This window comes from Apus apus, chromosome Z (assembly GCF_020740795.1).
Source record: "Apus apus isolate bApuApu2 chromosome Z, bApuApu2.pri.cur, whole genome shotgun sequence".
NCBI classification, from domain to species: domain Eukaryota; kingdom Metazoa; phylum Chordata; class Aves; order Apodiformes; family Apodidae; genus Apus; species Apus apus.
The window spans coordinates 25,827,581-25,851,187 of NC_067312.1; the positions used below are offsets into that span (position 1 = coordinate 25,827,581).

At 41.0% G+C, this 23,607-nt stretch overlaps 1 protein-coding gene across 4 annotated transcripts in view; it reads right to left on the reverse strand.

Annotated features, from left to right (window-relative positions):
• The window catches only part of IQGAP2 (IQ motif containing GTPase activating protein 2), a 124,116-nt gene that overhangs the window by 53,606 nt on the left and 46,903 nt on the right, over positions 1-23,607 (reverse strand). For all 4 annotated transcript variants that reach the window (XM_051642038.1, XM_051642041.1, XM_051642039.1 and 1 more), the window contains exons 3-5: positions 7,446-7,602; positions 6,103-6,180; positions 3,437-3,513 (exon numbers count right to left, since the gene is read on the reverse strand). In XM_051642038.1, the coding sequence (XP_051497998.1) occupies positions 3,437-3,513; positions 6,103-6,180; positions 7,446-7,602 (312 nt within the window). The remainder of the gene's footprint in view (positions 1-3,436; positions 3,514-6,102; positions 6,181-7,445; positions 7,603-23,607) is intronic.

Here is a 23,607-nt window from a genome sequence, read left to right on the forward strand (position 1 = left end):
ACTTCCAGAAGGATATTGAGCCACGTGAGTTACTTCCTCTGCTCCTTTGTTTGGACAAAGGTATTAACCACAAGATGGTGCTCAAAATGTGCCTCCAGTCTTCAAGGGAAGATAAAGCTGGGGAACACTTGGACTTTGTTAAGGCATATTTCACTTGACACAGCTTGCTTAATGCTTCTGTAGTGTAACTTAAACCGCACACAGCCCACAAATTCAAAAGCAGAGGGTCTTGGATTTAAGAAAGCTGGATATGAGGCATCAGGAACAAGGGAGAAACAAAGGGGAAAAAGCAGTTCCCAGGTAAAGTCCCCTTTGCATTGTCCACACAGAACTGCTGTTCATATCAGAGGTTCCTAGGTCTTATTTCCTGCTTAGCTCATGTGTAATGTGCCTTTAAAAAAAGAGATCTGAAAATAGTAAGCTGTTTTTTTTTTCTAAAATAAAACATGTGCTTATTATTTTACTGCTTCCTAGGAAAACAATGTTTTGAAGCTGCCTGGTTTCAGAGGGATAGTTTGTCCAGCGATCTGCTTGCAAAGATCTTTTGAAAAGTCAATTTTTCAGGGCAAAAAAAATACCTCATAAGCACTGCTATTTATAAACAAGAATCACTGTTGGCATCTTAATTTAAATGAAGCAGTTCTTAACTTCATTTAGTCCAGGAACAAATCCTAATCGACTTTCACTGGGAAAATGGTGCAAGAAGTGAGACCTATGTCTTTGTATTTTTCAAGTTGGGCTTTAAGTATTGATGCTACAACAGGAGAAAAACAAGAAGGCAATTATATTAAAGAGGAGTCCAGAAATAATTTGTGAAGTTACTCCTTCCTGGCCAGAGCAGTACTCTATTTGCCAGTACAAGTTGTTCCAGACCCTGCAAGTGCAATGGTCTTCATTTCAGACTTGAACCATGACTTACCCTAAAACATATATTTAAACTTTTTTTGCTTAGAGTCATTGCCTATTTTTGGGCCCTCTAGCAGCTCAAAGAACAGAAAGTCCAAATCACCAAAGACTTGTTCTGTGAAGTGTTAACATTTCAGATGTCAAGTAGACCCTTTGGATAGATGGAGCTTTTTTTCTTCTATTACCTACAGTTAAGGATATTTCACACTTCTAAAGGGGGCAATTAAAAATAATCTTATGGATTTTAAGCACTTAAAATTATGCAACCTGACTGTGCATAAGTTAATATCAACTAAAGATAGCTTCAGGATTTTCAAGAATGAGAATAAAATAGCCTGTGTTGAATTTGCATACTTGTGTTGGAAAACTCAAGAATCATGTTGCTTTGGAGTAATGACTTGGTAACAACTAAGAAAGAATGGGAAGTAAGTCAGCTCTTCACCCCTCTGAGAAACTTCAGTTTTCCCAAGTTAAGCCTTTGAAATTTGAACATGTGCTCCAAGATGCATTAGAGTAGCATCTAAACCCAAAGGTGATCCTTCATATAGTGGTCATGTGCATATCCTGCAGATGCAAAGGTGAAAAGCCTGCTTGCAATTGCTGCTTCTAGACGCTGTGGTGCTGGACCCTGAGAACAACACTGACTTTTCCAGGGTCAGTGAACCCAGTACTGATTCCCTGGAGAGGACACTCTGACAAACCCAGAGAGTAGAGCATCTGGGGTGCACGGCATGGAGCTGGAGGCACAGACGTCAGCAGGTCAGGAGTTAGAACAACAGCAGAAGTGGAACAGAACTGGACTCCTACAGCTTAGCATTCCTCTGATGCAAACTCAAGTGGGAATGATGCAGGCCAAGCAAGTGCCCTGTATTCAATTCTGTTGTTTGCCAGACTGCTTTCAACATAGGCCGTGTGCCATTTAATACTGCCACTGGAGTTTGATTTGAAAGACTCCAAAGGAAGAAGGACTTATGACATGCATTTTAGGAAAAGGTATGGAAAGAAACGAAGCTCAATAATTGTGTTTTCAATTCCAAGATCCTGGATGGGATGCAGGCACTTGGTAGCACACTTTCATGGGAAAACATCACAATTGAAAGCACTGCAGGCCTAATCCCCTTCAATGTGGCATGACATTTCTAAAATAATAGCTTCTAAGTGCAGAGTTATAGCTTTGTGTAGATATGCAGCAAGAAAAAGTAATTTGAACAGGAAAACTTGGAAGTGAAAGCTGACACAACACAGCCTAATTCTGATATTGGCATAAGTTCTGGGGCACATCAAGACAGAGAAAGGAAAACTGCTACCCAAGGTCAAAATCACAAAATTCAGTTTAAGATTAAACAAATTATTACTATTGCAACAATTAGGCAAATCTTAAGAAGGTATCTAACTGATGGGCTTATTGTTAATGTAGCATTCAAATCCACGGTTAATTAATCCCTTCTCCATACATGAGGAAGCAAATACCAAAAAACCTCATTTTCTTCTTGTACCTGCAGCAAAACATCCGCGTTGGCCCATAATAAGGCAGAGGTGCACACAGGCCCCTGTGTCAGTCTGAACTGGTTAATGCAAAAGCTGCATGCATCCAGTACAAACTCTGAATGGCTAGCATCTGAAAGAATTATGATAAATTTTAACGGTATGCCCTATGTATAGTCAGTGAGCATACATAGCGTGTAAGAGTGGGCACAGTATTTCAAGGATAAGCTCTTAAAAAAGTCTCAGTTACAGTATATATTGAATAGTTTCTGACCTATAGCCCTGGAGCAGCTGACATGCCTTTGAAAAACCATTAGGAATAAAGAAGAGAGTTTGGGGCATCATTAACTTATGTTCTCTGCAAGCCTAGTTGCTAAGAGAAAGAAAAGATCTCCATTTGCAGGAAATGAGCCAGGAGAGCCACAAATGGGAGGAGCTGTCTGCCAACACCAGTGCCTCTCACACCAGGGAGAGCAGGAGACAGTTGTTACTTTTGATTTTACACATTTGAAAAATCTTTAAGGCAGGACAAAATTTTAAGCTCTTTCTTCAGTGGTGTGGTCAAAGCCTTCCTCACTTCACATTTAAATTGAGTTGCTCAGAACTTCAAAATCTTGGGAAAATTATTATTTTAACATTAATTACTTCAGAATACAGTAATTATTTGTTCCTCTTTTGGGATAAAGATATCAGTTCATTGTAATTTTCACTCTGATCAACAGGTCTGCTCCATGGTTAATATTACTATTTTCTAAGTTTCTTTTAATTTATTTTATTTCTGATGCAGTATGTGTCTTGAAGTAGTATGTGCACTTTGTGAGGACTTGGAGGGAGATGTCTGTGCCAAACTCAATAGTCCTTCATCTCTATTTTGAAAATACTTTGGCCAATAATCCTGACAAAATTCAACTTTTGTCTCCAACTTTTAATCTATGAACGTGTAAATTCTGCCAGATTTTGATATACTGGTTACCCTAAAGCCACTTCAAGACCTACACTCCTAGATTTCACAGTTACCTTAACTTTTATTTCTATTACCAGTTACCTTAGTGCGTGAATGCAATATATCATCCTTGGGATGTTTTTCCTGTCATAGACATCTGTAGTCTCTGGATAAAAGATCTAAAAAACCAAAGAGCACACAGTTAAAGGAGAAGATATATTACCAACCAGAAAAGTAGCTAAAATGAGATCTCCTCAAAACCATACCTTAAACTTACAGAATTTCAGCTGTTACTTCTATACAGTTATGAACCAGGTGTCTTCCAATGTTATAGGAAGATAAGCTGACAGCATTTCAACAGATTTTTAGAAAAGGTGATTTGGCACAAGCTCATCCAGCAGGGCTTGTCCTACAGACACCTAAAACAGGGGATGCGGTTGCAATTTGCAGTCTCACAGTGAACTAAACCTATCAAGTATGGTTTTAAAATGTAAAATTCTAATTGCCAGCACCCCTAACTTTATGAATACATCATTCATAGAGAAAGATGTTCAGAGAGATTAATACTAGGCAATTCAGCCAAAAAGTCACATCATAGGTTCCAATTCTGGTTCTACCACTAATTTGTTCCTGGCCATGGTCCCAGTCACTGAATACTGTTTCTCCACAAAAATAGAGGACTTAGCTAACCGTGAGAGTTGGCAGCATGCTTCCAGCCCAGGCTGGGCACTGGAAGCTGCACTGTCCCATGGTTAGTGAGACAAGACTGGGTAACTCAGGAGCACAGGACCCTCTTCATCTTTTGCTCACAACTACTTTGGGAGGCAGACTTGGGAAAGCTCTTGGCCATGCCCATTCTCTGCAACAGAAACGAAAACTTCAGAGGCAGAATGGAAATCAGACAGCTGAACAGAGGATTCAGTGTGCAGGTTTTCTTTGGTAGCAGGGGAAAGGCCTAAGGGGTGGCTCTGGTAAGAAGCTGAGAAGGTCTCTCTGCTCCAAACCCACACAAGGAGCCATTAGAGGGACAACAGATGTGCCTCAGTGATTAGCATACGAAAGAACTGAGGTAAGAGCTGAACAGAGTGAACAGTTAGGAAGAGCTGAGCTGGAGAGGCTCGGCAGTGCTGGTAGTTGGTGAGGAAGGAGAAGAAGGTACCAGAGCAGAAGTTTCCCTGCAACCCATGGCGAGATGGCAGCTGTCCCCCTGCACTCCTGGAGGAACATGGTAGAACATTCCCTGAAGGTGCCAGGAGGGGTGAACTTGGCCACTGGACTTGGATTTTGTGGCCAGAGAATTTGCTGCCTGTGGACTCTGATTACACAGCTTTGGAAGACCCTGGCACCAGGGGAAGTGGCTGCTCCAGAAGCAGCCCGTGACTCTGTGGGAAGCCCAGGCTGGAGCAGCTCCGGACCTCGTGGGAAGGACTCATGAAGAAGATGTTCATGGAGGACTCTCTCCCATGGGAGGGACCCCATGGGGAAGCAGGGAAGGACTGTAAGGAATCCTTCTTCCCGAGGAGGAAGGAGCAGCAGGAACCACCAGCCTGTGAACTGACTCTAAACCCCATCCCCTGTCCCCCTGTGCCGCTGGGGGGAAGGAGGGAGAGAAAGCGGGAACAAAGGGATTTGGGCCCGGGAAGAAGGGAGGGGTGGGGTAACATATGCAAGCCCTGCTCTGTGTGTTGTCTGTGTCCTGTGTGTGTTTGATTAGTGTGAAATTATTATTTTTTTCCCCCAAGTTGAGTCTGTTTTGCCCGGGACCTTAATCAGTGAAGAACCCTCCTTGTCCTTTGTCTCGACCCATGAGCTTCTAGTTGGCCTTTGTCCTCCCATCCCACAGCGTGTGTGGGGTCAGAGTTGAGTGAGTGACCACGGGCTGGTTCTTTGTTGTTGTGTTAGATCTAAGCCATGACAAAAAGAAAGCCTGACCTGGGAAAGGCAGGACCCTCCCTGTCTCAATGACATTTCTAAAGGCAGTCTTGAGTGCCCTTTTCTACTTAGGGCACCTGCACCCTGGAGAGGCTGGACACTAGTCCCTGCATCCCCACATTGCCTAGGGTAGCATTGCCTGCCCCCACGCAGGCACCTTGGGGCAGGACACGGGCACCGAAATGTCCAAATAAGCAGAGTAGGTGTTTTCACACAGCCCTTCTTAAAGTACTCTCATCAGACAAAGACACTGGTGGCCAGGAACAGCAGTAGACAGCAAGAGATGACAAAGACCTGCAAGGAGGAAGATAAATACGAGGTGACCCAAGAAAGCAGCTGGCAGAAGAGAAGCAGCAGCGTAGCCATGCAGATGCACAGGAGCATGCAGGGACAGTCTGGAAGCAGGGTAGAGGCAGAGAATCTAGGACATACATTAAGAAGAGGAGGCAGGAAGAGGCACAAGAAAAAATAGTAATTTAAAGGAAGACAACTTAAATATTTGCTGGCTTAAACCACATTCCTTTCAGGCCCCCATAGAGACTATACTAGCAATAAGATGTAGCTAAAAAACTGCTAGCATCCTTATTTGTCTTCCTGTGGGAGAAGCACCCTCAGCATTTCCACCCACAGCACTCTTCCACAGCAGCCTCAGCTGCACACCAGCAGCAGCACGTAATTTACTGCTTTGAGTATTACCTTCTTTTCAGTTTTGTTTCCTGAATTACCCTCTCCCTGTAGACTTAGTGTTAGCAACCATTTATGCACAAGCATCTGAAAGGGGACCTCAGTGAGTCAGTGCCTTGAATCAGTTTCTTTCCTAAAATTTAATGGCTTACCTTAGGCAGACCAATGGACTCCATTGCTCTTAGCCACTGCACAGTGTTGTCAGTGTGCCGGAAGTGAAGGCCAGATCTCTATTGGAAACACAGAAGGTAAAGATGATTAAAAAACCCACAAAGCAAGTTCTTTATTTATAAGTCCTCCTGCTGCTTTCCAATTTTACCTCCTTAAGTCAAGTTCAGGAATTTTTCCCGTGTTTGAAACTAGAGACCAAAGCACCAGTCGTAGTTCTTCTAAGGAAGCATCCTAACACATCAACAGCCCCACTCTGTCTAGCTCTTTCTTTTAATGTAAGACAGATTTTTACCTATCTGGGTGGATTGTGACTGAAGCAGCCATTTGTACAGCCCTTCAGTAATCTTCAGGAGTAAAGACTGGCTGCCAAATATCAGGAACCACTATCTCCAAAATACAGAAGCGGTAACACTGCTCACCCCTACTAAGAGAGAGAGCAGATAAGGAGCTCTTAGACACTCAGCAGATCTACATGAATGCCTGACCTCCCCTACAGCCTACACAAGAAGCAATTAAAAGAATGAAGCTCTGAAGTTTTCTGTAGTTTTTTTTTGTTTGGTTGGTTTGAGTTTCTAAAGAGTCAGGGTAAGGGGGGAAAAGAAGCCTTAACTCAGGTTTTTGAGATTCTCAAGAGAAGCATTTAAGTGTAACCAGGATTCTCCACCATGGTTCTGTTAACCAGATAGGACCTGGAACAGGTTAACTTCTCAACTCTCAAACAAAGCCAGTAATTACACTTCAAAATGTCAATTTCATTTTTTTCCTGCCCCCTCTGCATGTTGAGATAATGCATTCCATTGTTGGACTACTGCATATGCATGTATATATTTCTATGTTATTGAAGATCTTGGAGTTAACTAACACCTCACACAGGCAGCAAGCTAAGCTTAATTACTGATAGCTTGTTTTTTGCTTCAGTGTTTAATTTTGTAAAATAGACACACAGATCTAATGAAGTGAATGTCCTCCAATATAAGATGAGGAAAGTATGAAATAGTTACCAAGTTTGATTACTGAATTGTTTTCGGCTCCGATTCCTAGTAAAAAATAATTTTATAAATGGTGAAGCTCATGTTCTTCCTGGAGCCACAAGCATGATTTGTTCAGCTTTAAAAATATGAAGTGACACTAACAGTTTTTCTACAGGTGAAGTATTTCTAATCTATCATGCTGGCTTCTTAGCACAGTGTGTCTTCCATCTAGTCTTGACAAGTGTTCTGAAAGACAAAGAAAGTTAACTGACCGTGCTTGGGAATCTTTAATCGTTGGAAGACAGACACTACATTCTTTTGTCTTGTTGGTGGGAGACCTGAAAAATTATTACCTTATAGCGTGCCTGCTCCACATCATAGATCTTTTTGTCTGACACCACATTAGGAGCAAAGAATTTTGCAAGCTTGGCAAGGTAAACGCCATTTCTTAAGCCTTCCTCCAGCTCCGTAGTCGGTGGCAGCTCTTCTTCCAGGCAGACCTCCATCCACCTACAGAGACATCATTTGAGAAACACTGATATTTGAGATTTTAACAGAAGTGACCATTTCACCCACAACCATCATGCTTCTCATGTTTCTACAACAGCATAATCATAAGAAAAAAGGGCACATACTAAGGAGAAAATGCTTATATTCATTCACATGGCAGATCAAAAAGACAAGAGGATCATACCTGCACTGCATCATTGTGACCCATCAATAACCAAACATGCTTTGAAGTGCACAGTCACTAAGGGTTCTAACTCAGATCTTTTGAACAGCACTAGGCTTTTAAATAGACAGCACTTTAAGCTAAAACCAGAAGAAAACATTATCACATTAAAACACTCCATAATAGCTATACCAGGGCTGAAACTCAAGAGCGCCAAGGCCAGTGGCCGAAGCCGATTCCTGCAGCTGATGTGCTCTGCAACACAAGCTCAAAGCAATGCCCATCTCAGTGCAGAGCACTCTTGCTGCTCATCCTTCTCCCACAGCATGTGGCAGCCCTCCACATTCACTGTGAAACACACAGTGCCAGTGCTAAAGGAAGGAGTGAAGGTTTTTTGTTCCAATGGCCCGAGGTACTTAATGCTTTTGAGATCTGCCTGGCAGTGCATTGGCTGAAACATTCCTGCTGCCCATGAGGTGAGGTGGCTTCTTGTCAAACTGTGACTAAACCATTGAAACTAGTTATGTTTCTGAGACATAAATGTGATAGATATGGTACTAGATAGAAAACAGTAACTATTAAACACATAAGCAATCTTAGAAGGCCAGTAACAGATAAAAAACAGTATTATCCAGTATGTTTATCTGGGAAAGCCCAGAGAAATTGCTACCAAAGCACTCCTGAAAAAAGTTAGCACCGTAATCACTGGACCAGAAGTTCCTTACATTGGTGGTCTAAGTATTTTAGGCCTGTGATATTATTCTCTTTTCTAGCAGCTAAATCACATTACAAGAGCTATAAATCTGGTTAGTTGTCTCCTCCCCCCCCCTTTTTTTTTTTGCTTAAGCAATCTCTGCTGTTGTTAGAAGGACATTAATGCCATTAGAAATGGACAAGACCAAAGCTGAAAACACTAGTTTGCTTTACTTGCTGTCACTAAAGCAGTGTTGTTGTGTGCTGCGTAAGACAGCATAACAAATCTAACATCACCTCCACAGGGGTGACTTCAGAAACCAGAAATCTGGGATCCAGGTTGAAAATGAGCCAGTTTTTCCCCTACCACAGAGAAGAAAAAAAACTCACTACACCATTTTGTTCCACGTTAAAACTCAAGACAAATGACCTACTCCATTACACTTCTGGATTTGTTACAGGACATATGAAAGTTGTTTTACTGAGCACAGACTACCCAAACAGCTCTTCAGGAAACCACCAGCCATAAATCTGGGACAATATCACACAAAACTGCCCAGAGTGAGTATCATTAGGAGAATTGTATTTTGCAGTATAAAAGCTACTTTATTGAGGAGAATCATATCCCTGACAAGACTCCCTGCTCCATCCTTCATTGCATGTTCTTGTGTTATCAGTCCATGCCAAGTGTCCCAAAAGTTATCCTTATTAATGACTTTTTACAGACTAAATAGATAAATGCACTAGGCAAAACAACACAATATTTGTCTTCTCTGAAACAGAGGACAAGGAAGATTTTACAAAGAATCTGTACTTCCAGCAAACCTGAGTTTCACCTGAGCAAGTTAGCTCTTTCGACAGTTTATCTCTGAAAAGATGTCTTTTCTGGAAGAGTTGTACGGATAGCAGGAGGAGTTATCTGAGCCACAGGAGGTATTCACCATGAGCTGAAACTCACCCTGTTGCCCAGTGAATCACCTCCAGTGATGTGAACTCTGTGCCCCCAGAGAAGTGTTTGGTACCTTGCCCTGGATCCTTTACAATTCGAATTCTGCTTATGAATTTTTTATTCTGACATCTTCAGTCCAGAGCACCAAAAAAATATTATTACAGTGCAACTGTCTTCAAAGATACACACATGTCCCCTGAAATTGCTTTTCTTCCTTCTGGTATAAAAATTTACTACTTAGAGGCAACTTCCTCCTGGCCCAAAATCAGCTAGTGCGGGAGCTCCCCATAAAGCCACCCAAGCCCTGCTAAATGCCCTTCCATCACAAGCAGTTCCTCCCTCACTGTACAACTGAGATTCACCAGCAGAAAGTGCCCCATGTGTCATCACTGACCCAGGTATTACATTTCACAGCCTTAAAACTTAATGCCCATTAGCAAGGCATTTCTTAGTGCTGAGAAGGAAGGGCTAATAGGAACCTAGGCATGACACTAGGAGGGAACAAGCAGCCTTCAGAGCAGGCCTAGGTTACAGTTTATAGCCCATCCGATACCTGTTCTGTGACACAAAGTGGTTTTATAAAAGGGTCCATACAAAACTGAGTTATTCCCCAAGCTGTAAATGAGATGCTGACCCAAGGTGAAAGCTACTTCTCAGCTTTTCAAACCTCCTGTTATTCAACAACAGCAAAACTATTTTGGATGCTTCCACCATGGTGTTGAGCCTTTAAGATTAATCCAGAACCACCTTTTTCTGGATAGGGAGGCTACTCTGTCTAGTGGGTAAAAGCAATACAAAGAGGAACACACAGGAAACAGTATGAGGAAGTAAAGAAACCAGAAAAGTAAGGTAACAAAGAATACAGTTGTCCACCCAAGAAGATAAACAGACAAGCAAAAAAGTGTCTTTTTAGAGAGAGAATGTTAGTGACTCAGTGGGGAAAACAGGAAAAAAACAAACAGAAGTAAATGAAGCAGACCTGAAAGATGCAGGGTTTCTTTCCACTTAACAGCTAACAATCTCTAAGTGATACCCATTTTAGAAAAAATAAACAACTAAAAACACAAACAGCCAACAACTCAGGTCTACAATAGTGCAACTCGAAGTTACATCTTTTAGAAAGCAGTCTCCAAGACTGAGAACATAGCTACAGCTGTAATTACATATTAAGACAGGTTGCACCAATATCTGGAAGCTGCAGAACTTAACTACAAGATCTACTCTAAAGGGATTTACTTGGTTTTGCACATGTTTAATCAGAGGAAGGAAAATCCTCAGGATTTGCATGAAATCCTGCAAGTATACAAACAACCTTGTCAGTTGTAGTTATGCAAACAGCTGCCCAAATCTGTTACTGTCTCTCCTTGTATTTTTTGAGCTATCTGTAGCTCTTTTGTCTCCAATACTTGCAATTACAGTAGTTCTGTTCCTTTTACACTGACTCAGTTAAAAAGGAATTGTGGTTTAAACAGAAATACATATTACTTTCAGGTTGTGAGGTTCTGCTTTTAAAGACACAGTCTGAGTTTATGAAAGTTATTATATGACATGGTGCCGACAGCAGGAGTAGACTGGATTGAAAAAAAAACAGAAATATGCTTCTACTTCTGTTTCTCTATGTGAAATAGAGACTAACTGACAATAAGGATTTATTGGTACCTTTGGAGCAATTTATTTTTCTTCAGGGCTAAAAAGGCAGCATTAACTTTGGCTCACCCACTGTTTTTCTGAGCACAGAGTACTGTAGGAGAGGCAGCAACAGATTTAAGTCTGTTGCAGAAACCGTTCCCTGCAAAAACTAGTTAATACCCTGACTATACAAGCAAAAGGGCCTTTAACTCCATGTTGGACAGCTTATCTTCAGTATGAAGCTTGTGAATTAAGACTAATATAGCTATTAAATATGCACATGTATTTCTGCCATTTCTTTTTTTACAATGCAACCCGATAACTAATACTGTTTTCAACAATTTTAACTTACGGATAGATGTATTTAATGAAAAGCTGCCATAGTATTGATCATGGTTGACTTGGTCACTCATTACAGCTAAGCCCAAACCCCATTCCATGGTGGGGACACAAAAGGCAATCTCAGGAAGCAGGCCAAAGCACACAATGTCCCTGATGTCCCGGGCAGTGCAATCAAAAATTAGCTATCATTAGAACAGCCCTGCAGAGCTGTCCCATGTCAGTTTTTGTCTTATCATTTGGGTAAGCAGATGCTTTTCTGAAGAGAGATACTTAGGATCATTCATCAGTATGCATAAATACAGCCTGCTTTTATTTTTGTAATACTACAGTATTTGCAGCATAGAAACAAAGGATTTGCCTTAGACAAAAACCCAAACCCAGACCTGATACATGGAAATAGATCTCCAAAACTTTAATTCCAATACACGGCATGGGAAAGCCTAGCAGGAGGGAGTATTGAGGTACAATTTCCTTTTGCTTTGCTCAGTTCTGTTTTGACTCTTGGCAATCAGAGACAGAGCAGTTCAGCAGTGAATTTCTGGCAAGATAACAATGATTACTTCCATGCCAGACCCACAAGAAGTAAACAGCATACTGCTCACCCAGAGATTCCAGTTTCCACGTTTGACCATGCAGAACAGCAGCAGTATAATGAGCTCAGGCTTGCACGTTAAAAGCAAAAAAACACCCTGAATCTCATTCAAGGCAAAGGTCAAGGGAACTGGAAGCACCAGCACTGCACTATGAACTCCACTCCAGCTCTCATTGACAGCCTGTGTGGTCAGCAAAGCACACACAGCTGGCTAGGGGACTGGAAATGCTGGAGCCAGTGTTCAGCAGAGAAGAGAGAAAACATTATATAACCCATCTAAAGATGATCACATTTGGCATACACTGGATATTGCAGCAAAATTTACATTTGTGATTCCCTGCCCCTTTAAGCCCTTCATGCTGCAAGATGTGCATCCGAGGGCACCAGGTTTTTACCTCACCGGAAGCAGACCTTAGGAGAAGCAAAGGCAGTACTCCAGAATCAAAGCTCAGAACACTAGATGCTATGAAAAAGGTGTAAGGGAGACGAGGTGAAGAAAAGTTACCACCCATTTGCTACCTCCCTTGCTTGCAGCCACAGTTTTTCAGTCTGGTTCAACACATCCACACTGTGGGGAAGTGAAACAGACTGTTGACCTAGAGATTACAATATAGCCATCTCATTCCAAACAAAGGGTGAAAAAATCTTGTCGCTAGAAAACAGAAGTAACAACAATCAGTCCCAAAGCAAAGAGTTAGATTCTAACTTAAAAGGTCTGGGAAGCGGTGAGATTATTTTTAAGTCAAACCTTTCATTTTAAGATACTTAGAAACACACAACAATCTGAAGCATGAGAACTCACCGTTTAGATTTCCACAATACTATGTCTCTAGTTTATTCATCCAAAGATGTGTTAAAAAATTTTAGCCCTTAACTCTTAAATTCATTTTTTTTTAATGCAAAAAAGATATTTGTTTTCCCACCAACAGTCCCATAAATACTTTATGCTTTAAAAAGGAGGGTGAAAGCAGCAGAGGCAAGCTAGATATGTTGCTTGGCTGAGCAGTGGTGGTGGCCTTGATTTGTTTATAAGGAAAGACTGTGCTAACTTTGGAATTTGTTCTCATTAGACTATAAGCTTTAGCATGATACATCTCATAAACCAGAAACCTTACAATAAGGGTGTTTCACAGTCACAGGCTATTTCCAGAGCAAACACATGCATAGATTCCTGCTATTCCATGAAAATAGATGCAGGCAATTTGAACACCATCACAGCAAAAAGTTCTATTACAAGTTGTATTTAAAAACTGTACAAGCTTGAAGGCTCCAGTTAGAGGCCTCAGAGAGCAGTGACAAAGCAGGCAAACGGGAACACTACTTTATTCAGACCTTTTTCCCCCTCACACTCTGGGGCATTCAGCCCCACATCTTCCTTACAGGGAGCTTTGGCTTAAGTCAGAGCTACAGCCCTCTACTGCCAACTAACTCCTGGAGCTCGACACCCTGGAAACATTGTCTTTTACATTTGAGGCTCCAGATTCATACTCCAGTGACAGTCTCCACTGAATCTTAAGTTATATTAATCCTAAAAATATACTTTATGTGAAACCAGTCAACATTTTGTGATCATGGACTGGAACAGTGGAGGGGAAGAAGGCATGATGCAGATTGTTCCTATCACCACTCCTCTCAGGCTGCATACAAGAAGTAACACGGAGATAGTGTCATGGAGAACACTGAATCACTAGGCTACAGAGTATCTTGGAGCTTCAGCACATAAGCAAAAAGTCCTCTAACAAGAGATTTTGGTTTTATTTGTAGTATTCTTCTATAAGGAAGTTCAAATTCAAAGTTGCGTATCTGTGGGTCTCCAGCTAGTGTTAGATTTAGCAGCATCTCTTATTTTTATGGTTATGATTTCACCAGGCAGGATACTGACTTCCAGTAAAAGCTACACTGAAAGTTATGAAGCATTCATGTATGGATCCTTTGTGCAAGAGCAGTAAAATACAGATCTCACTGTGCATTACTGCATTTTGTTGGGTTGTGCACACTGGTGTGAATTTTGTTGCAACATTCATTTCCCTGATCAAAGCCCTTCTGATGACTTCATATTCAATTTAGATGAACAGAAGAGAGCAGCAGTGACAACTTGCCTGCCCTGCACGGTGCACTCAACCAGCAATAAATCATTTCAGTGACATTTTTCCACACCAGATTTCTGCTGCCATGGCAACACTGCCATATTTACAAAATAACCTTAAATGTGTTATAAAGTTCTGGTTCACAAGATGGCAGCACAGGTATTTCTTGTTTTAATCTCTTTTATTCCAGCTGTCCCTTATGTGGGTTAATCAGTGATTAGAGTCCATAAGGCAAGGTGCTGCTCAGAAAACCTGTTGTGGGGCCCTGGCATGGCCCCATGGCCACCACAGGCTGGTGGGTGCCTAGCAGCAGCCAAGTGCTGTTTATTCAGTACTTCTGCAGTGGGGGTGTGGGGAAAAATGGTTAGGGACTGTCCAGCAACACCCCAACAGGCAACAGCAGCACACAAGCTGGTGTTTCATGACAGCCCCCAACATCTGCAATCAGAAAGGCTTTGTTTTGCTGTCTTCTCTGTTTCCATACACAGTAAGATTTAGCACCAGGTATCAACCACAAATTCTACAACTGCTCCAGGAGATAACGTGCTGAGCTAATGCTAACAAGGCCCAGGCTGATGGTCACAGGGATGCCTCATCTTATTTCCCTGCCCTTGGGCTCGCTCCAAGCTGCCAGGGACTGGTAACAAATGCTAAAGAGGCAGGAGAGAAAGTGGTACCAAGAAGGGAGCTCACCACGCTGGTGGAGGCTGAACAGCCATAGTGTTTCTCCCCAAGAAACCTCATCTTACTCTCTCAGCAGAAAGAACAAAGCAAATTAGGTGGAAATATTAAGTCAGTATTCCAATGTCTGAAAGGAAAAATAACTTATCTGGGGAAGGTGTGGTATCACTTTTTACGACAGGAAATGGTTTTTCACATGGATAAAAAGGGGAAAAAGAACAAAAGAGAGCAGCCCTCCCCTAAAAACCTTGCAAACTCTGACTAAGTTAACACACCTCAGGTGGCTGTGTATCACCCAGCTGCAGAGCCTAGACGTGTTTTAACAGCCCTCTACCCAACAGGCAGCAGAGACCACAGTGGCAGAAACACAAGTCTTTCCTGTGTAAGTCTGGCAGTGGTGGCTCAGTGGCCCCAGAAAGCATAATGTCAGAAATGACAAACTCAAACCACTAATGAAAATTCAGGTAGTGCAGACACAAGCTCCACAGCAAGTCCCACATAGAAGCTCAAAGGATTTCCTCTCCAGCCCTACAAATAAAATATTGCGTTTTCTCTGGAAAAAGCAGGAAAGCTGAACTTGGCATGTGAAGTTACCTAATCTTAGTATTTAGCCAGTCTGTGCAGACACTGATTTGATAATCAGAAGCAGACACTGTAATAAAAACATTTTTATACAGTATAGCATTTGTTGGTGTGAAAATGTTGCAAAACAAGTTATTCCCCCAAACACACTATGCTTGCTTTAGTAAAAACACTGATTGCATACTTCCAGACCATAGTTTACATTTGTACATTATACTACTTTGCTACACGCTAGTGCAGTTTTCTTTGCTCTATTGTGTCATCTACAACCGCATTTTAGTAACAGAGTTTAATACACCCTCTCAAAAAACCCAGCATTCAGTATTCAGTATATTCAGTATTTCAGATTTACCAATTAAAAGGGTTGCTTTCTGGCATAATCTAGTAGCCCTCCAAGCAACCCACTTAGCAGAAGAGCAGCAGAAGATACATACCTTTGGCAAGCCACAAAAATTATCCAGTGAAACAACCAACAATGGATCCTTCAGATAACCTTCACACTTCCATCACATCATAGCCCTACCAATCTTAAGTCCCAGTTACAATAAGCCTTTACCCAAAGTCTGCACACTGCCATGACAGTAATTACTATCCAAATTCACACAGAGCTGTAGTCTCTACAGAATGATCTTTCCAGCAGTGGCTTTGATGAAGCTACTACTAAAAACCAAACCTGTCCAAACCTACATCTTTTGTTCAGCTTTCCCAGACTCTGGTGCGTCACCAGATGTGCTGTTTCTAGCAGCTGTCAAGCCTGCCACACATGAAAGATCAGCTAAAGAAACATCAAAACAACACAGCCATTTTTACATCAAGATCTGGTATTTTATCTGTTTGCCCATTATCACTGCACAAAGCCTTCCATGCAAGTATTAGTCCTCAGTTGTCCAGAGGGATAGACTACTATTACCTTTTTCTGCAGGTAAGATGATAGGCACAAAAATTATTGTCACATTTATATTGGACACTTTTTTCTAGGACAAAAGTGACCCAGGGAAATACCTTCAGGGTAGATTCAGCATAAAAACTTGTACTTCGTGCAGGTGTAAAGCCAAGTCCATGATTCAAGATCAGCAACAGGAAGACACAGCTCTACCTGTAAACCTGCATGTTTACTTGGCAACTGGTGCAACTGGGTCAATAGAAACCCCCAAAGGAGGTGCAGACTAAATTGTGTGTTGAGGTCACACAGGAGACCTATGACAGAGCAAGAAACCAAATTCAAGCATAGCAGGAGGCAGCTTGTTGTCCTGACTCCTTGAATAGTTTAAGTCCACTGAACCAGATTTGATAATTTATGTTTTACTGACAAACATCTGATGACGTTTACTTTTGTGAAAGCAACTAGCAGCAAGTATGCAGGGACAGAAACCACCAGAGGAACCCAAGAAGTGTATCTACTGGGCAGCTGAGACTCAAAGAAAAGGTGCAGGGCAGCAGCCAGGAAAGAATTAAAAGACACGGATGACAGAACAAGATGTTAAAGAAGTGAAACGACTGGAAGAGCCTGCTTGTGAAAGGCTGAACTGTTGTTAAAAGCATTTAGTGTTATGTAAACACTGCAACAAGGAGTTTGCACAGTTTAAAGTTTGTCTCATGTCAAAAAGAAACAGGACAGAAGAACAAACCTAAACCCAAGGCTTTTAGATGAGAAACTCCATGCACAGCACCTACAGCTGTCTTTTCCCATTTTCTTCTTCCCATGGTCATACAAGCAGTGCTCTCCATCATTTCCACTTTCAGTGGCTGGAAAGGCAGTACTTCCCTCCCTACTCAATGACAATCTATACAAATTTGAGAAGCATATGCACAGAAATCAGGCCTGCAGTAGATGAGAAAAAAGGTAGATAACAGTATAATAGCATTTACTAAGCCACAAATAAATGAAAACACAATAAATCCATGGTATTACTTTATGCTGGTGAAGATAAGCCTTCCTATAATAGAAACCAGCAAAAATATTCACAAGTGCTCTGCAGCCTGACCTTTATCATCAGAACACAAACTAAGAACTGTTAAACAAAGCTTTGAATACCCAAGGACCATATTGTCATCCCAGTTTCAAAACGACATAGCGTTTTCTACAGAGCTGAGGCAATCAGTTAACACCAATTTACATAAGGGATGATATCCAAAATTTCTATACAATATACAGATAGGAGCTCTTGGTGAAGATCTGGCTGCTATGTTGTCCATGCAAGTTGGAATTTGTATTGAGGACATATGTCTAAAAGCTGAACAAAATAGTCATGAGCATCTCAAACATCTTTCTAGACTAATTAATCTATAACAATTAAGACTATATCATCCAACAAATACCTGGTGTCTGGTAGCAGCATTTCAGTTCAAGAGTTTTCACATCACCATTCCCAACATCTTTGCACACAAGACAATCTTGTCTCCGAGAACAGTGAAATATCCCTATCAATCTGAATAATATCCAAGTCATAAAATTCTACTGTCTACACACCAGTATTCACATTACTTGAGACCAGCAGGAGAGGTTCAAGAAGTACTTAATTAGCTAAGAGCCTGCCAGTGTCACCAGACAGGATACTACACACTGGTTAAAGTGAGCTACCAGGATGCCACTTGACTCAAAGGCAACAAACAGCTCAATGGTGCACCAAGGCTAGCTTATGATACCTAGTGCCAACCAAGAACCACACCACCATAACATCATAAAAACATTTTCTTCTACTCTACAAAAAAAGTTTTTAAATAATTTGAATGGGCAAACCAGCTGTCAGCATCTCCATCGTTGGCTGACTCACTCCAGCCAGCATCTCCTGGCAACAACTACGTCTCAATCCATGGCTGACCCAGGCTCTGTGGCCCTGTACCTCCATTCCAACTGCAGCTGCCACTCAGAGCAAGCTGTGAATGCCCCTGAATATTCAGTGTCATCATGTCAAATACCAGCCGAAAAACAAAGAAGCAGGTGACTCCGTGGCACTGGTACCCAAGCCAACCTTGTTGCATACTGCAGCTGCACAACCCCAGACTGAATGCTATAGCCATTACCAGTCACTGTTTAATCACATGATGCCATATGCAAGAAAAGTCTTTTTAACCCACTTTTTGATGTTTAAGGCTACTTAAGGGAAACCCTCACTGGTTTACAAAAAGTGGCAAATGTAAAAAAAAAGTGCTCCTTTGCTTCCTTGTTCATGCATGAAGAGGAAATAAAAATGAAAGAAATTTAAAATCAGAAGGAAAAGCTTGACAAGTCTTTAGAGACTCCTTCAAACTAGTTATGGAGCTTATATACTACAATAACAGTATTTTCAGAGAGATTCCAGCCTGCTGTAACCCTCTAGCAAACCTTTAGGTGCAAAAACCCTAGAGAACAGTTTGCTCATTGATTTCTATACAAGTAATTCCTCTGAAAAACAAAAACTACAGAGATGGATACAAAAACTACTCAATGGATACAAAGGTGGTGCAAACCAGGCCAGTACTATATTTAGAAATACTTACGTACCACCTCCCCAAGTTCTTCCAAGGACAGGAATTAACATAAAAACCTCTCTATTTAAAGACAGAAGTAGTGACAGAAATTTTAATTTTAAAATCACCAACCCGAAACACAGAGCAGGCACCTGGACATCCTGATCAGCCTCCTTTCATTAGGAAACTAGTTTTTAGGCTGGTAAAGCTCATCTTACTATTGCCACAAAAAACATTACTCCATCTTAAAGAGGCATAAGGGGCTACCCTGCAATTTCACATCACTATTACACTGACACTTCTCCAAAGATACTTAGTATAACTGTTTACTGAAGTGGAAATTAATAGGGCAAGAGAGAACAAACATTAAAAAGTTTTTACAGGAGCACTCTTGGTGTTCTTGATAAACAGCAATTAATTCAGGGTCTCTGATTTGCAGTTAGTCAACAATTTAAGACAGCAAAAAAAAATCACCTACACCCGTGAACTTGTACCAAAAAAATATGTTAAGTCAATTTACCTCACTGCCAAGCCTATTAATGACCTAGATACTTCAATCAAGTTAATCAGCAAACCATCACAGCTTGTTAACTCTCAGCCCTACATCAAGACCTAAGCGACTTAGGTTGCTATTTTGACCTGCAAAGTTGCTTCTCCTTTTTCTCTTGCTCTTTCTACCCACTTTATCCCAGGCCAAGAGAATTCCTGCACTGCTGATGATGGAGGTTGGGAAGATGCTGGTGCAGTTACAGCCAGAAGCCATTCAACCCTAAAACTGGATTCCCACTTCCCCTTATCATTTTTAGGGTATGTTACTGTGTGGATTTAGGAGGGTTTGCATATTTTTAGCTAATGGTATTGGCAGCCTGTGGAGCCTGATCAGGGTGGGCAGTATGAGACCTCCTGTAAAAGAGAGCCATGAAGATGCTCCTAGTTTTCATGGCAATCTTGCTTGCAGCTTAGCTGAGAATGTTTGAAAAACCCAATACAAATAAGAAACTGATCAGCCTGGGCAGTGGAAGGCAAGGCAACAATGGAGATCACAGAGAAGTTAGTCATCCACAAGTGCTGGGAAAGCAACTGCCACAGGGTAGAGGAAGGGGAGTTTAACTGTCACCCTGCCACATGGTTCCTGTCAACAAGAGAAATGGGCAGGAAGAGCTGACCACAGCAGCAACCAGATGAAGGGAACCAGCAGGTTGGAGGCCTGGAGAGCAAGATTCGCAGCAGGGAAGAGAAAAGCAGAGTAGACAATGTTACCAGAGATCTGAAAGGAGGTGTGGAGGAGTGGTGTCTCTTAGCCCAGGTCAAGAACAAGTTGCAGCAGTACCCAAGCAAAAGGAAGATTTTCCCAACTAAAAGGAATGTATGAGATGTATGATCCAGTCAAGATCAACTTAACAGGTTTTATCAGAAGTCTGGACATGAGCACTGGAAGAGGTGCTTGACCAAATGAAGGGAGTTGCCTGTGGTCACATGAGATTCAAAAAATTTGTATAAAAAAGGAAGGAAGAGCCCAAGAACACTCGACTATGTGCACAATTACACTAATAGATAAAATGTGAAACTAGAGAATATGCAGTTCTGCCTCTGACACAGAGTGCCTTCATCCTTAGACATGTGCCTTCATCTAAGATTTTCAAAGTATGTCTTGCAGAACTTCTGCACACTTCCTTTGATACCCAGCCAAATCCTTAAACAGCATATTTTACTTCAGCGTTCCATATGAATATGCAACAGAATAAAACTGTCTCCATGTTCTTCTCCTCCTGATCAAGAAAAAAATATATATTCAAAGAAACTTAACAGCCCAGTTGCTCCTAATTTTGAACATGAGCATTACACTCTAAGACTGCATTTCAGAAGTGCAAATGTTCTTGCAATGAAAAGCCTGGCTGAATCCTGTGTCCACAGATGCAGATTTTTCCTGTGCAGAGATGCAAGTTGCTTTTTCTCACAAGACTGCAAAAAGACCCAAAGACTCCCACAACTACTTTCCTCTACTTCAAATGGAAAAAAAGGGAATAAGCGTAGTCCTCTTGCCATTCTTTCTCCCTCGTAACAGAGTCAGCCACTAAAGATTCAGCTGCTTCTAGTAACAGCTTACAAGCAGAAGCCAGTTCTGAAGGCAGCCATTTCCAATTTGCCTAGATGGGTGGTACGTTTTCACCACCACACTGCAGTAATGGAAGTTTCTCCGAAGTGGAAAAGCAGATTTCCATCTGGTTGCCAAGTCATACCTTGCCCAAGGCAAAGTGACCCCATCTCCTGTGGCATCAGGTTCTCAAACTAAACCTTTGCAACATAATCCAAACTTTTAAGGAAGAATTCAGCTGCTTTCAACATACTTACTATCAAAGGACTGTGGGTTTATCCTAGCATCAAATGTCCAGTCCCTTGAAATTCAAAAACTGTGTTCAGAAGATACCTGCATGTGTCTTCTCTTGTACTCCCCTGCCTCAATACAGCATGTAGATTAAGCCCTATTGAGACTATGCAGTAGCATGATAAAAACTTCCTTAAAAAAAAATTAAACCCACATTTCAGCTGTTATCAATCTGAAGGGAGCTAGTAAGTGCTCATACAGAAGAGACCAAAACCAGCACTAACAAATTCTTTAAGGTAACCCAAAAATACAAATCCTAGGTGGGAAGGACACTTATAGATACACACATACAGACATTTGAAGAATTTCTATGCCAACATACAAGACAAATATCTAAGGTGTGGTGGTCAAACAAAGCAAGTGGCTGGGCAAAAGGCATTCAAGAACCGAACAAACCTGTAGTGTTGCCCACCCAGTGACTCAACATCTGACCAGCACATTCCATGCCTGTACTGAGCACTGCTGTAAGGAAAGGGCAGTCTGCAAGCACATCAAGGTGACAGCTTGAGGTAGGGGGCAGGGGAGGCATGTGAAAGTAAAAATATACATCCAACCTAATGAGCCAGAGGGGATGTGACATAAGTAGGTTGGATGATACGTGCACAGCACCTACTTGAGCAGCAAGTTTAGCAAACTCACTTGCTAGCTACTGGAAACCAAAGTATTTACTAGCAACTGTTTTTCCATTAATACTCTTACAGCTTATGTTGTTATTCAATAAGCCTAAATTATATTTATGCACAGTAATAGTGACCCTGGCACTGAGAGGAATTCCAGACTAGCTATTTTGTCCATCAACTGATTGCTGCACGTACATAGTTTTTACTACTCTTAGCTCTGCTGAAAAATAGCAGAATATGCCCAGCATATACACAACATAATGCCCTGACTCAAAGATATCCACCTTGCTCAAAGAGCTGGAGATTATTCTTTTCTAGGTATCTGCACAAAAGTGCTTTGTGTTCTGTATGGTTGGCCAGGAAAAGTAAGCATTTACCTTTCAGAAGTGTTTTTTTTTCTTTGCCAATTTATTTTTTACAAACATCTTACATGAAAGATAAGCTATTCTTCTCAACACCACTCTGGTGGCAGATCTAGTCTTCAGATGTGAACCACTTGTTAGCAAAATCCTGAGTAACTTAATTCTACATTTATAAATATATATGTTATTCTTGAATTATAGCACACTACTTTTACACAGCTTACTTTACATAAACACTCTGCTTCTTTGCAGCTCACTTTGAAAAAGTTACTCTCCTACCAGTGCAGCAACTGCACAACAAGCACACCACATCTCAGGCTGAAGTATTTACAACAACTGGGCAGAGAAACACCATCTGTGTAGAGGAAGAAACAGAATTAAGGACACTCTAGATTTAGAGGGAAACTTAAACTTAGATTTTCCCAAAAACTTCCAAGTTGTTTGGGTTTTTTTTTCATATATTGCATTTTAAAACTGATTTCAGAAAGTGTGTATTCTACTACTGGCAGTGCTTACAGGTAAAATCAAGACCCATTCTCCCTCATGTTGGGTGTTACAGCTAATTAGACCTTTCTATATGCAAATTTTTGCAGCATTTCTGTGGTGCTTCTAGTCAAACATAACTTTACAAGCACTAATTTTTTATTAAAATTAATATATTTGCTTGTGTAAGGGACAGCACCATACATTTGAGTAATTCCTATACAGCAGTAACCACAAATCTGCCTTTACTTTGAGGAGTTCTATTAGAAAATTATGGTGAGCAAAATTTAAACATCATCTTTATAGCTACAATTTCAAACATTGCCTGTATGCTATTATTTGTATTGGATCCATTTCTAGAATTTAGAAGAAACAGTAGCACTCTAAGTAAGAGCAAAAACTAACTTGAAAAGAATTGTAGTTTTCTGGTTTAAGAAAGTCTTTTAGTCTCTCCTTGTTTCTTTGTCAAAGTGACAATTTTCTATGACAAAATACATGCAATGACAAAACTTAATCCTATTTGTTTTTTTCATTTTCAGCAATTGACCCTGCTTTCATCTTGCATCTTCTCAAAAAGCGAAATATGTTATTTTCAAAGAATTTTTTACTCTGTTGCCACTTTTCCAAGACTAAAAATATATTTATATTACTGTAGTGACTTCCATTAGTATTGCATACAATTACAAGCACATGCGTAAGGCTGCTCAACAGTTCTGCAGTTACCCAGTTTTGGATCCATAGATCTTGTAACAGTGAAGCTCTAGTCTAACTGTTAGAATTATTTCATCTCTGTTCAACACATGAGTTTGCATTGCCAGTTTCCAGACGGGAGACCATATGTGTCAAGGGAAAACAGTTTTTACTGATACTCCAAAGCATCTAGAAGTACTGAAGTAATGTAGATGCAGCAAGTCAGGGTCAGGACTTGAAATAAATGACTGAGAAGACGAATGCATTGCAACTCATTTTAATTTTGCAGAAATTGT